This window comes from Stenella coeruleoalba (genome assembly GCF_951394435.1).
Source record: "Stenella coeruleoalba genome assembly, chromosome: 15".
NCBI lineage: Eukaryota > Metazoa > Chordata > Mammalia > Artiodactyla > Delphinidae > Stenella > Stenella coeruleoalba.
Window position 1 is genome coordinate 43,119,716 of NC_137161.1, and position 14,608 is coordinate 43,134,323.

The window sequence follows — 14,608 nt, forward strand, 5'->3', positions numbered from 1 at the left end:
AGGGACCGGAAAATGCAAGGCTTCAGGAAAAGCCATCAAATCGGTGGACAAAACATCGGGCAGACACTACGGAGCCCTCGGTCTTCAGGCAGAGCCGTCAAACAACGGCTCCAAAATCCAGGATACACCTTTCCAACACGTCCCCCAGCTCTGAGCCGGCTCCTGCCATCCAGCGGGGCCGCAGACTCGTAACCACACACACACACCCCCGACCCGGCCACGCTCGGAAGCCGCCTGAGCTGCGTGGGCCAGGACACCCGGTCCGACCGGAAAAGCCCCTTGTTCTGTCTCCTCCCGGTCGCCACAAGGCGCAGAAAACCTCCCGCGGGCAGTCACGACGTCCTCCTCACGCAAGGAGTGCAAAATGAGAAAAGAGATAAGCACAGAGAGGCACCAAGAAGGAAGCCGCGCTTCCGACCACCCCCTACACGTCAGCGACTCAGACAACCGCTAGCATCATGACGGCGGCGAGTCCCCGGCCCTCCCTAGGACCACGATTCCGGAGTCTCGCGGGACGTCGCTGTTCCGCGCCACTCAGGTATGGGGACATCTCGCGGGAGTTCCCCGGCGGTGGGCAAGGGTCGGGCGGCCTCGCGGCTGCGCCCCGGTATTTACCGTCCGCCGGCCCGTTTCGCGCAGGCGCGCGCGGCGGCTACGAGTTGGCGCGTCGCGCAGGCGGCGGCGGCATGGGGCTGAGCCGGGTGCGGGCTGTCTTCTTCGACTTGGACAACACGCTCATCGACACGGCCGGGGCGAGTCGGAAGGGCATGTTGGAGGTAACGTTCCGGCTACTGCTTCCCTCTGGCGAGCCCGGCGCCCCGCCCCGCGCGCTCTCTCGCCCCCTTGGGCCGCCGGCCCACTGCCCTGTCGGCTCCCTCCGCGGCGGCGCCCCTGGTCCCGGAGGCCCTTCGTGCCGGCCCGCGGCGGCGGCCTCGCTCAGAGAGCGGGGAGTCTGCGACCTGAGGGCGCTCCCAGCGTTCGGGCTTCCGGAAGGATGTCGCCAAACTGCCACAAGGGCAGAGTCGCCTCCGCACAGAAAGGCGGGCGCGCGCCAGGCGCCTGGCTTTCTGCCGGGACAGGTTTGGACCCGCCGGGACGAGCGGGCACCCGGCTCTCCGGGACTGACCGCGGGAGACTGGTCTCCCACCGCGTGCTCTTCGTTGGACCTTTGAGCCTGGACTTTATCGACTCGAGGGAGTTTTCTCCGCAGGTGTTCCTGCCGTGCGTGTGACCCTCAGTAGGTTTACCTTCACGAGGCCTTGCTCCGCCGCATCCTCCCCTTTCTGTACCTACTGATGCTCTTTCAGACCTTTCCTGTGCTGTTCAAGACCCGAAGCCACCCCTGCTTTCTTTCGTCTGCATTCAGCTTTAAAGAGAAAACTAAGGATTACCATATTTGAAAAACCCACTTTCAGAAGCTAAATCCTTTCAGCCCTGAGTGTCCCGTCCTCTTCATGCTTCATTAGTTAGGTTGTGTCTCCCTGGATCTTCAGCCTCTTCGTCCTCTTTCTCGGTGCATTCCACACCTGCTGCGTTTTCGGATCTGTCCAATACTCTCTTTTTTTTTTTTTTTTTTTTTTTTTGCGGTACGCGGGCCTCTCACTGTCGTGGCCTCTCCCGTTGTGGAGCACAGGCTTTGGACGCGCAGGCTCAGCGGCCATGGCTCACGGGCCCAGCCGCTCCGTGGCATGTGGGATCTTCCCGGACCGGGGCATGAACCCGTGTCCCCTGCATCGGCAGGCAGACTCTCAACCACTGCGCCACCAGGGAAGCCCATCCAATACTCTGTTTTTATTTGTTTGATAAAGATGTCTTTACACTCTCTTATGATACTCCATAAGCAATATAATCAGTGTTTAATCATAAATAGTCAGCTTGCACATTTCTTGGGTTTGAATCTTGGCTCCACAATTTTCTCTGAGATCTCGGGCAAATAATTCAACTCAGTGCCTCAGTTTCTCATCTGTATTACAATACGACACTAGGGCCAACTTTAAAAGACTGTTTTGGGGAATTAATTGAGATACTGTGTATAACAATTTAGCAGAATGATTCTCCAAAATATGCATTGGAAAAATGTTAACGATTATTTTATACAATTATTTCAAAAAATAAAAAAAGGCCAACAAACCTATGTCAATTTTTGAGCTTAAAAAAAATAAGCAAATGTGAATAATTCATGCAGAATCTTTTAAAATGCCCAGTACTTTAAAAAGAACGCTTCCCTTGGACCCTTATTTCTCCACAAGATACTACCTCTCTTGACAGCCATGTTTTTCAAGAGAAATCTATACCATTATCTCCATGTTTCTACTTCCTGTGTATTCCCAAAACCACTGTAGTGTGGTTTTTTTGTTTTTGCCACTAGAATGAAATAAACTCACCATCTATAGGCACCTCCCAAATTGCCAGAATCCTGGACATTTTAAGTCTGTCTTAATGACTTTACCAAAATATTATACACTGTTGACTGTCCCTTCATGCCTTTGATCTTGACCTCAGGGGCACCATCCCCTGCTATATTGTCTCCAGTATCTCTAGCTGCAAACTGTACATATTTACCTGTGTGTTTTTGGCAGGCCAAGTCCAGTGTGTTGTCATTAAGTTCTTGTTTTATTCCAATCCTTGCTATACGCCAAGAGTTTAGGCTTTAAAATTAGACAGTTGAGATTGAATCACAGCTCTCCCAATACCTAGGTGAAAGCACCCGAACAAGTTAGTTAACTGCTCTAAGCCTCAAATCTTTAAATAGTGATATTTGAATAGTGAAATTAGTTCTCAAAAACCCTATCAGCTAGGTTTAATGTAATGCATGGGAAGTACATACAGTCCAGTGTTCCAGAATTATACCACTGTCCACTCTGTCACCAAGTGTGTCCTCTCCTGCACATCCCCTCTGTCCTTGTCTTAGTTAAAGCTGGACTTGTCTCTCACCAAGACTGTTACTATGGTCTTGATGCCAGGCTTACCATGTCCAGTTCATCCTCCACATTCCAACTCACATGCCCACAGCTAAATAGTGAGCTTCTTAAGAGGGAACAAACTGTCTTATTCATCACCCTGTGTTTGACACAGGGTGAATGTTGAATGGATGGATAAAAGTCCAGTTCTCCAGACTTGGTTCTCTTACCATTTGCTTTATAAATATCCTATGAAATGTGCAGAATTAACTATACGAGGATCTAGGATCGCTTTATCACATAAGAATACAACACCCACAAATGTTAGCCTATTCAAATGTAACATGCCAGCTTTCTGAATCACTGAATGATTTATGAAAGGAGGGAGGGGGAAAGGTCTAGCCATTGCCTTGGGCTTGAGGAAAAGGAGTCATACTGACTATATATCACTTTAATTTTTTTTCTTTTTTCAGCCTCTTTTTTTATATATATACAATTTTTAAAGGTTACTTTCCATTTATAGTTATTACAAAATATTGGCTATCAGCTTTAATTTATTTTTAAATCATCTGGGAAAGCTATTTCCACCCTCTTTCAGTGTCACTACTCAAGAAGAAGGCTTCTCCAGAAAATTGGGGTTTCTCAGAGAACAAAGCAAAAAAGATTTCTGCATTTTTGAGTTTACTTTCTAATGGGTATGACAGTGAACGTAATAAATGTGCTTTTATTTATAAGTGTGTCAGAAAAAGTGGAGGGGAGAAGGAATTGCATTTTTAAAATAGGTTGGTCAGATTAGGCCACATAGAGTAGATGATGTTTGAACAAAGACTTGAACTAAAAATAACAGGAGGGGGCTTCCCTGATGGCGCAGTGGTTGAGAGTCCGCCTGCCGATGCAGGGGACACGGGTTCGTGCCCCGGTCCGGGAAGATCATGCCGCGGAGCGGCTGGGCCTGTGAGCCATGGCTGCTGAGCCTGCGCGTCTGAAGCCTGTGCTCCGCAATGGGAGAGACCACAGCAGTGAGAGGCCCGCGTACCACAAAAAAAATAAATAACAGGAGGGCTGCTTGAATTGTTAGTCTGTATGCAGCCATCATGTTTTGTGAGCATGTATTTTTTAAAATAGTTTTATTTAGAATTCAGCCACTTCATATCTTTATCATATGTGTTACATGGTTCCCACACTGGCCCTCAAAAAGTCTTTTTAAATCACAGCTAAACACTAGTACTAATGGTATTTAAGTCTGGGTCCAGAAAGTAGGAAGTACGACAGAGTTTCCTTTTTGTATGTGTTGCGATAGAGCCTTAAATAGAGTTTTGAAGTAGATGGAATTTGAGTTTATATTGTGTCTAGAAATTGATCTCCCCTCTCTCACTGTCTTAGCTCTCCCTTCTTCAGACCTGTACGTGCCTAGTGGGCTCATTCTACTCAGAATCCTTTTCAGGCCTGACTTACCCTTATGCAGAATGTCATCACACCTCTAAATTAGAGATCTTTTCCCTCCATCCCCAATTAAATTTAGACTCCCATTCTCTCAGTGCAGGTGTTAGGAGAGTTTGCACCAGTAATGTGGACTAATTCACCTTAGGTATTATTTCTGTTTGAACTAATATTAATATGTGAACGACTGATAAACATCTTTCCCAAAGCTGTTAATATTATTAAAATGCCACTTGTTGTTCCAAATGAATATGTAATTAGTTTCTGTGTGACGAAATGGCAAAGTTAATTCAGGGAATGTAATGGGAGGCAGTTTTGAAACTTGGGAGCAATATACTTCTACAAGAATCTCCCCTTTAAGGTGAGCTAATCTGCTTTTTCAGATCCCAAGAATGTGCTTAACAAACTGCCAATTGCAGTTTATAGGAAACTGGATCTTTATTGGGAGCTTTCATTTATGAACTGTGAGCCAGTTCCTGTTGAATCGCAAGTACTGTGGAGTCCTAGAGGCCTGTGTCCTTTTATTGTGTAGCAGTAGCGTTGCTAAAACTGTATAGTGACCTTCAGTCATAGCTCAGGAGTAATTTAGTTGATATTGCTAGAAAAGATGGTGACATAACTATGGAGATTGAAAAGGCTTGATTTGTTCATTGAATTTTAACTTTATAAAGCAAGAAATTTCAAAGTTTTCCCTTCACCTAAAATTCTCAGGGCTGGTTTATTTTTCTCTGACTAGTAAGACTTTTCTTAACTATTATGTTTTGTGATTAACACAAATAGCTTGAGGAAGAATGTGTCTCTTCAGCTCTTTCCCCTTTTCAGTAGGTGAATTGAGTGTCTGGTGTGAGTAGCAGATCATTTATTCCCTATAGAGTTTAGGGTAACAATTTAACTTGACTTTGACTGCTTCACTTCAACAACAGAAAATCTTTAGCCCCAGCTGTGTGCATTGCCCTCATCCTCAAAGATCCAAAATTGCCTTGGCATGATCGACTTTCCCAGATGTCCTTGGGACAGGCGGCTTCAACTGCAAGCAGTTCGCTTGGAAGGTGACCCTAGGAAGCACTGTAGGGAGTGGTGGAGTCAGACAGGGAAGGGAAGGAATCTAATACAGTCTGTGTTCATGAGCAGGGAACTGTGTGAACGGTTGGGGACTCTGGGAGACACATGTAGACATACTTTACTTGTCCCTTCCAAGGGGCAACCCACCAATATCTGCTTCTTATTGGTTGAGACCTGCTTCTTGGGCTATACTCAGGCTCTAGCCTATGTGCATGGGTGCCCCTATGGCGAGATAAAGCTCCCAGGCAGAGAAGCCCAAGCACTTGCAGTATGAAGCCTTTGGCATGTATGGACATAAGGTGTGCCAAGGGAATTTCGGTAGCTACAGCCTACCCAGCCTCATCTCTAGCACTCGCCCTCACTTGCCTTCCACTGTGGCTGAGCTCAGCTTCTTGCCTTTCCCAGTTCACAGAATTTCAAGTACTGTGTCTTTGTGCTGTTCCTTCAGTCTAGAATGATTTTATCCTCCTCCCATCCCCACCTTTGGGCTTGGTAACGCCTTGGTTTAAATGTTCCTTCCTCTGCCCTCCTTACCCAACAACCCTGGGGTTGCTCCTTACATTTTATTTCCAGTTTTTTGTGTGACTGTCAAGGCACTCAACCCAGCATTTGTGGTGGTTATTTTCCGCACCAGATAAGTTCATGAGGACAAAGGGTCCAGTCTCCAGTGCCGAATACATAGTATAAACGCAAGCATGTGGCCTGTGGAGTTAGGCAAGTATGGGCTTAAATCTCAGCTAGGGCAAGTTATTTATCAGGTCTAAACTTCCATTCCCTCATCTCAGAAAGGAAATTCCCTTGCAGAGTTGCAGGAAAGATTCGAAATAATATATGTGAGTACTGGGCATAATGCTTTGCCACATTAGCATCTTGGTAAGAAGATAGGCCAAAGGGATAAGAACCTAATCTCATAAAAAGTCAAGATAAAGAGCTGTGGGAACATAAGAAAGATTATGATAAGGGATTCAGAACCAGTGTGACAAAGAGGGAGACTCAGAACTACTTGAAGTTTTTTATCTGGAATCCTAAGTTTGGAAGAAGCACCATCATTAAACTGCTGAGGTCACAGAACGTGCCTGATTCCATTAGAGCTACATATACCTGTTTTTAAAAGTACAGAATTAGGTCCCCTTTAGGACCTAATTTAGGCCTTCAGAACGTAAAATGGATAAGATGAGGAAAGGTTAGGTGAACTAGCGTTATTTCTGGGAAGAGTCTAAATATCAGTTGTTAGAAATTTTATGTTTTACTAAATATAAGCACAGTTTTATTTTCATGTCTTCATGACCAGAATGAAAGGTGGTAGACTTAAACTGACAAATGAGGGATTCTTATTTTTTATATATATATATATATATATATATATATATATATATAAAGAATCTTCTTAGAAAAAATTGGTAAAAAAATATGAATGAGTTGTCTAGAAAGGTTGGGAAATCTTCACTCTTGTGTTCTTTAAAAATAAGACCAATTCCCAACAGAAATGGTGTAGTAATAGAGCTTCCTTAAGACAAAGGAGTGGAGTTAGAATCTGTCTGTGCTCTGGGTTTATAGGCTCACAGGATAAGTATTAAAGACATGAAGTATGTTGATGGAGTTATTTTCCTTTATTTAGGTGATAAAGCTCTTACAATCAAAATACCATTACAAAGAAGAGGCTGAAATCATCTGTAACAAAGTTCAAGTTAAGCTCAGCAAGGAATGTTTTCATCCTTCTAAAAGCTGCATTACTGATCTCAGGACTTCACACTGGGAAGAAGCAATCCAGGAAACAAAAGGTGGTGCGGCCAATAGGAAATTAGCTGAAGAATGTTATTTCCTGTGGAAATCTACACGTTTACAGCATATGACACTAGCAGAAGATGTCAAAGCCATGCTCACTGAACTTCGAAAGGAGGTCCGCCTACTTTTATTAACAAATGGAGAACAACAGACCCAGAGGGAGAAGATCAAGGCTTGTGCCTGTCAGTCCTATTTTGACGCTATTGTTGTAGGTGGAGAGCAGAAAGAGGAGAAACCGGCACCTTCCATATTTTATTACTCCTGTGATCTCCTTGGAGTACAGCCTGGGGACTGTGTGATGGTTGGTGACACACTAGAAACCGATATACAAGGAGGCCTCAATGCAGGGCTGAAGGCAACAGTCTGGATAAATAAAAATGGAATGGTGCCGTTGAAGTCATCCCCCAGGCCGCATTATATAGTTTCTTCCGTGCTAGAGTTACCTGCTCTCTTACAAAGTATAGACTGCAAAGTCAGTGTGTCTGCTTAAAGCACAGAAAAGGGTATGCTTACGAATTTTAGGGTCAAATTACAGGGTTTGAACTAAGAAAAGTTAAGGCATTCTATATACTATGACCTAGTTCTAAGGATAATTATACTTGTCATGTAATGGCCAACCAACCATTGACTGGTATTTATATCTGAAAATCCAGAGTACATTATTATAAGTTATTTTTAGTAGGGTAACCCAGAAAACTTGAGGAAGTATATTTGTTAATCTGTGGCTTGAGATATTTTTTAAAAATTACTTTGTTAATCTCTTAGCATCTTGGAACTATGAAGATACCAAGGAGGATAACTTATACATGGGTGCACAAATACAGATTTTATGTTTTGGCTTAAAAATAGGTATTTTTTTAAAAATAGTTATTCTAAAACATATATACTAGAGATTTATTAGAGCAGTTGGATCTGGTTAATCTAAGTACCAACTCGCAAATCAAGGCATTTCACAGTGAAATTATTTTCATATTTTCTGTTTCAAAAACATGCACCATATTTTTGCCTACTTGGTACGTATACTTCTCTTATGAATCTAATTTTTCTGCATTACCTTTGGGGTGGGGGGGGATAATTTTCCTATGGTGTGTACATGACCAATAAATTCCCCCAGTAAAAAAGCTGTTAAAATCAGCACATGGTGCTCCTTTTCCGTTACATTTTCACATCTTTCCAGGGTGAGCTTATAGGTTCCTGTTAGTCTTTACCTCTTATGGAAGTACTTTTACTATCTTTTCCCAGGTACGCAGTGAGGTTGAGGGACCAGTCTGTCTTGCTGTGGATGAGTGCAAGCCACATGGCCCCAGAAGTCACTTTCCTGGAAGTTGCCTTGGTGTGGCCTAATCGTGCTGCCCGCATCTGTTGTCTGCTGACTGGATAGTTTCACCCATATGATGAAAACTAGTAGAAAATTAGGTTTTGCTATGAACCATTTCCAGAGTGCCATTTTAATACTTGACTGGCTCTTTTTGGTGTCACCATCTGCCTTAAGTCTCCTGTTTTTAAAATTTTGGGAACCATGTCATTGTTTCACAGATTTCTGTATCCATTTCAGAGTTTGCTTTGAGCTTAGTAATTAAAACTCCATAGGGAGGCATCTTGCAACTAGAAAAATGTCTCAAGACCATTAGGCTAGAAAGTCTCATGATTTCACCAGCCAAACTTAGAGTAAAATGGTTAATTAAGGAAAAAAGAAATAATGATTAGGGTTGTTTTTTGGTAGGGTGTTTTTTTTTAACTTTTGTATAGGAAACTACTAGTGTAAGATGTTCGGTAGTTGGGGTGTATTTAGCTAGGGCTCCTTCAAGTATTCTGCGAAGAACAGGATCCTCTGCCATTGTGCATGTGCCTGTTGCGCTTCTCACTCTTAATTTTTAAAAATGTGATTGTGCCCTTGACTGTTCGCTCTGAAGCTGAACGTTTGTGGACAGGGAATGTTTGTGTATAGCTCTTCCAGGTACGGTGTCCATGTGACCTCAATTATAATTGTAGCTATTTGAAAATTGTTAAGTTGGAGGATGTTGACAGGAAAATAGTTGTGTGCATGATTTCTCCAGTGGGCTGAGTGTGGTGCTGAGAGCTTGTCCTTTCAGCTCACCCACAGGATGGGTCTAGACATGGCACGTTCACTGTGCTCACTGAGAAGGCTCATTGCTCCCAGATCACGGCAGCAGACCTCCTAGGATGTTATATGAGCAGTTCGTCAGCAAAAGTGATGTGGCGGGGAATGAAATAATTGAGTTTTTGGTAATGTAATATTACATTCCATTTGCACTTTTCCTTAGGGAAGAACTTTGTGGTTTTCTGCCTTCTGAGTGGAATGTTACAGAAGATATTAAGAAATCTTGGAATAGACCTATTTTATTAATAATGTTTTTGTTTTAGAATAATATTTTGTTTTTCATAGTTTCCCATACTCCTAGAAAGCCATAAATTCTCAATTGTCCAGAGGCTCTCCCAAACACTCATTACAGAGGAAGGCCTAGAGTAGACACGAGTGGATGCTGCCCCTGGAACACTGACACAATGATGGATGTTTTCTGGTTCCATACACATGTCCACCCACTGGTGCATGAACATCTTAGATATGGTGGTGCCCAGGACCCAGCAAGTGTGAATATTGTAGGAAAGACAGTTTTCTTAGTTACAGAGGTACTTGGTTTAGCACTTTCAGATTTCTTTGCAACCCACAATAGGAAACATTTTCTGTCACAACCCATTAAACACATTTATAGTGAACATTTAGTTAATATCAGCGTGTGTATATTAAATATATATTTAACAGACAAAACTACTTCCTTGCTATGCATGATGCTCAGGTTGTTTTCATTCCATCATTTTTTAAATTGGGGAATATATTTTTTTCATTTTTGAACAAGTACTTGTGGTACTTGTACAAGTATTTGTGGTACACAAGTCAAAGAATGAAAACGTGAATAGCAAAAAGTCCGTCTCATCTCTTTTCCAGCAACCCGCCTGCCCTAAAGGCCTCTGCTGTCAGCAGTTCCTGTGTATCTGCATATATAGGTAGGTATGAGTATATAGAATTCCTCTGATTCAGGCAGGTTTTTATTCCTGCTTTTCAGTTTTAGGAGGCAATGATCTTGCTAAGAAACTGATTTAAAAAGTTATGAAGCTTCTGTGAGTCGTTCATGTTAGGAGCATACATCTTTGATCTCAGCCTTCCACTGTTGTTGATAAAGGTGATGGTTCCATTGGCTTTCACTGGGCCAGTTGTTCACTTTGAGGTCAGTACAGCTGTGAAGCCCTTGCTTCTGCCCCAGTCTAATTGCCCTCTTCTGGTACATATCACCATCCTGGAGTTTCCCTTTGCCTCTTAGGTTGGATGTCCTGTGCCCTGTGTATTCCCTTTTTTGATTTGTTCCCCCTTTGGTGGCATGCATCCTGAGTAGTTTCCCTATAAATGTGAGAGAGAAAAATATTCAGATCTTAAGTGTCTGAAAATGCCTTTATTCTCTTCTCCCATCATTGATAATTTAACAGCATGTAGTTGGATGTCATTCAGAATTTCAAAGGCATTGCTCTGTGGTCTAGCAGCCATTTTAAGTGACAATTTTCTTTTTCTCTTGAAGCTCTTAGAACTTTGGTTTTTCCCCTGTGGTCAATAATGATGTATCTTGTTATGCTTTCATCCTCTACTCTTGGCACTCTTGAACCTTTCCAAACAAAACCTTATGTCCTGGAAAAATGTAATTACTTAATTGATAATTGCTTCACCACTGTGTTTCCCGCTTCCTTTTTCTGGAACTCGTACTATTCGGATGTTGGACCTCCTCTACTGACCTTCCACTTTCTTTTCTTTTCTCTCCTATTTTTCCATCTCTTATTTTGTTCTATAATGCTTTTTGGAAGGTTTCTTCAACTTTACCTTTCAATCCTATTGAATTTTCTTTCCTGCCTGGCATCATGTATTTCAATATCCAAGTTTCTTCGATTTTCTAAGTGTTCCTTCCCTTTTTAAAAAAAATTTTTTTTCAGTACACGGGCCTCTCACTGTTGTGGCCTCTCCCGTTGCGGAGCACAGGCTCCGGACGCGCAGGCTCAGCGGCCATGGCTCACGGGCCCAGCCGCTCCGCGGCATGTGGGATCTTCCCAGACCGGAACACGAACCGTGTCCGCTGCGTCGGCAGGCGGACTCTCAACCACTGCGCCACCAGGGATGCCCTAAAGAATTTTATTGGAGTATGTTGATTTATATAAATGTTCCTTCTTAATGGTTTTTTTTTGGCTGTGTTGGGTCTTCGTTGCGTGCGGGCTTTCTCTAGTTGTGGCGAGAAGGGGATACTCTTTGTTGCAGTGCGCAGGCTTCTCATTGCGGCAGCTTCTTGTTGCGGAGCACGGGCTCTAGGCGTGAGGGCTTCAGTTGTTGCAGCACGTGGGCTCAGTAGCTGTGGCATGCGGACCCTGATTAACATTCATTTTTGTTTTGAGTGGAATATTACCTCTCAAATTTTTTTCAAGTTTTTGAAGAATCCACGGAATCCACTGTATCTTCCATGTGTCTCTGATCTGTTTATTTGGGTCTATTTGTTCACCCTAGAGGCTTTCCTTAAATGCCCAGTGAACCACACGAGAAAGGATGGAAATGCTGATTGGAAGCTCCGCAAGAGTGGCTGGGTCTTGTAAACTCAGAGGTTCCTTTTCTATAGTGTATCTGGGTAGGCAGTTATATGAAGAACCCCTGGGGTCAGTGTCTGAAGGTCTTTCCTCTTGGTCTAGCTCCCTAGTGAAGAATCTCTGACTCCTGACGGAGGGTAGAGGTCTGATGTCAGCACCTGGGAGCTGAGTGGGAAGGAGGTGTGTGGTGGGGGGAGAGGCATGTGGTCACTTAATCCCTGTTCCTCTTGTACCTGAGCTCAGTTGTGTGTGCTCTCTCCCGGTCTAGAGACCCTCTGTTTTACTCTTTCCATAGAAACATTGTGACTTCTGTTGAATGAGGACTTCAGGTTGGAGGGGGCAGGGGTCTAGGGATCTATTTGTATTTGCGTGTTTTCGTTCTTTTTCTTTTTTCTTTTGGCCACGCCATGCGGCTTTCGGGATCTTAGTTCCCCAACCAGGGATCGAACCTGAGGCCCCGGCAGTGAGAGCACCGAGTCCTAACTGCTGGACCGCCAGGGAATTCCCTCCGTTTGTATTTGGAACACCTTTTACCCCATCCTCCTTAACTCAGCTCCCTCTTCTCCTTCATGACTGAGGCATCTGGTGGTATCAGTGCCTGAATCTTTGGAGGAGTCACTGTGCACCTCATGATTTCTCAGCGTTTAGAAAAGCTGGTCTAGACTCAGCTTTCTTGAATCTACTGACTCCTTTGCCACTCGTCCATATGCTTTCTGGCTTCCACAGTTTTGTTGTCAGCGCCTGTTTTCCTGGTGTGTGTGTTTAAATTCCTTTATGATAGTTTCCATTGGGTTTGGGGTAGAAGCAGTATTAGCTGGGTACTTCCTTCTTTTGCCTTTATTGTGGAAGCTGTTCTCTTCTAGTCTGTGTTCAATGTAGGTCAAGTGCCTGTGCCTCATAGTCACTACCCACAGCTTGAGAAAGGCTGCTCATTTGAAGTAGAGACTTACAGCATGCCCACAGCTTTTTTGTTTAAATTATATATGCAGCTTATTTCTTAAGATCTTTTCCCCAACTTCCTTATTCTCTGTATTCTTGTATACAGCATTCCTTCTCTGACTTTCATCATCATGGTGGGTCTCCTTATGTTCTGTGTTTCTGAATTTTCAACATTGCTTGTACATAGATATTTATTTTTTTTGGCAACTCTGTTCCTATGATCACTTCTAAGACGTAAACTCAGATTTCTTTATAATAAAATCCTTTTGAGTGCAGTACATTCAATTTATACTTTTACAATGAAGTTTAACAGTATAGAGGATTCCCTGGCGGTCCAGTGGTTAGGGCTTGGTGCTTTCACTGCCGGGGCCTGGGTTCAATCCCTGGTCAGGGAACAAAGATCCTGCAAGCCTCACAATGTGGCCAAAAAAAAAAGTACAGAAAAGTCACATGACCTTGATGGGTCAAAGCATACTTTTTTAACCAGTCTTCACATATATGACATTGACAATACAGTTATTTCCATGGATTTCTTGGAAGATGTTATGATTTTTTTTTTCTGGGTATCAGCCTGACCTATGGAAAAGATCCTCAACCCAGGCTTTTTTAAAGTGACAGATGATAAATGACTTAATTTACTGAAACGGGAATGAAGAGCGACTGCATTATGGATACAGAGTTTCTGGGGTGATGAAAATTTTCTAGAACTAGATAGTGGTGATGGTTTCACAGCATTGTGAATGTACTAATGCCCCTAAATTGTACAATTTTAAATGATTTAAAAGTTAAATTTTATGACGGTTTATTTGTTGGTTTATATCACCCATATTATACTTGCTGAGTTCCTAATAATTAGAGATGTGTGTTTAATCTTTTTGTACATCTCCCAAGTTTGAAATCTGTGCTTGAAAACACAATAAAGTAAATAAAATAATAGTTGGCAAAATACACTTTGAAAATCACACATATGGTGCTTCACTGAGTGTCCAGCAGATGTCATTGAAATAAGATATTCACAGTGCTCCTCTGAAAACAGCGCTGTTGTTACATTTAACTCCTTGGAATGAGCAAAGTTTGTGGAAATTCAGTGGGTTGGCTCCTCCCTTAAAGAATGATAAACAACATGGAGCCAAAGTAAGAACAGTCAGTACACTGGGTACACACCGCAGCTGGTGAGACAGCCCGTCTACCACAGCAGGAGAGGGGGGCCACATCCAGTCCCCCTCCCCCAGCTCTGCCAGATTCCCTGCTTGCCCAGTGTTAACTCCCCAGTCAAGCGTCAAGATAGTGTGGCAGGTGAAAGAAGATAGAGGCGCCACGTTTGAAACACCAGGTGGTCAGACATAAAAACTAAAGAACTTAGTAGGAAACATGCATGTAACCAGCATGCTGAGCAAGGAGGATACTGGGATGTAATCATAATGAAACTTCCCTGTCACCTATTGTTCCTTTAGCCTCGACTCAGGGGTGAAGCTTTCTCCCTGCCAGTGGGCAAAAGACCAGATGGAAACTCAGACATGAAGAATGTGCAGCCTAACAGATTAATCCACACTGTCATGTTTGGTCAAGAGCAGGCTGGGGGCTGCAGGGTGGTGGAGGAGGATGGTGTGCGGAAAGGGTGGTTGTCGCTTAGCTGGAGCCTGCTACCGTCCTGAGTTGGCTCTGAGGCCTGCAGGCCCAACAGATTTTCTCAAGTGACTACCTTGTGGGCACTGCCAGGGCCTCTGGAGGCCCCCGCTGGGCTCCTCCAACTGCTGCTCCTGGGCCCCTTCGCCAGCGGGCTGCCCCCCTGGCCCTGGTTATCTGGCAGGCCTTTTCACCACTGACTCTCACCAGTGGGATCC

General features: G+C 43.7%; 1 protein-coding gene across 3 annotated transcripts; it reads left to right on the top strand.

Annotated features, from left to right (window-relative positions):
• Positions 1 to 580: 580 nt before the first annotated feature.
• On the top strand, positions 581 to 14,052 carry NANP (N-acetylneuraminic acid phosphatase). 3 transcript variants are annotated; one of them, XM_079944653.1, is made up of 3 exons: positions 581 to 776; positions 7,021 to 7,690; positions 8,430 to 14,052. In XM_079944653.1, exons 1-2 carry the CDS (start codon positions 687 to 689, stop codon positions 7,675 to 7,677), a joined length of 747 nt encoding a protein of 248 aa, XP_079800779.1. In that variant the 5' UTR covers positions 581 to 686; the 3' UTR covers positions 7,678 to 7,690; positions 8,430 to 14,052. The 3 variants fall into 3 exon arrangements, 2 of the variants coding, with proteins under 2 accessions (XP_079800779.1, XP_079800778.1); XR_013831565.1 differs by lacking the exon at positions 8,430 to 14,052 and having other exon boundaries at positions 581 to 1,237; positions 7,021 to 7,139; XM_079944652.1 differs by having other exon boundaries at positions 7,021 to 14,052.
• The last annotated feature ends 556 nt before the right edge of the window (positions 14,053 to 14,608 follow it).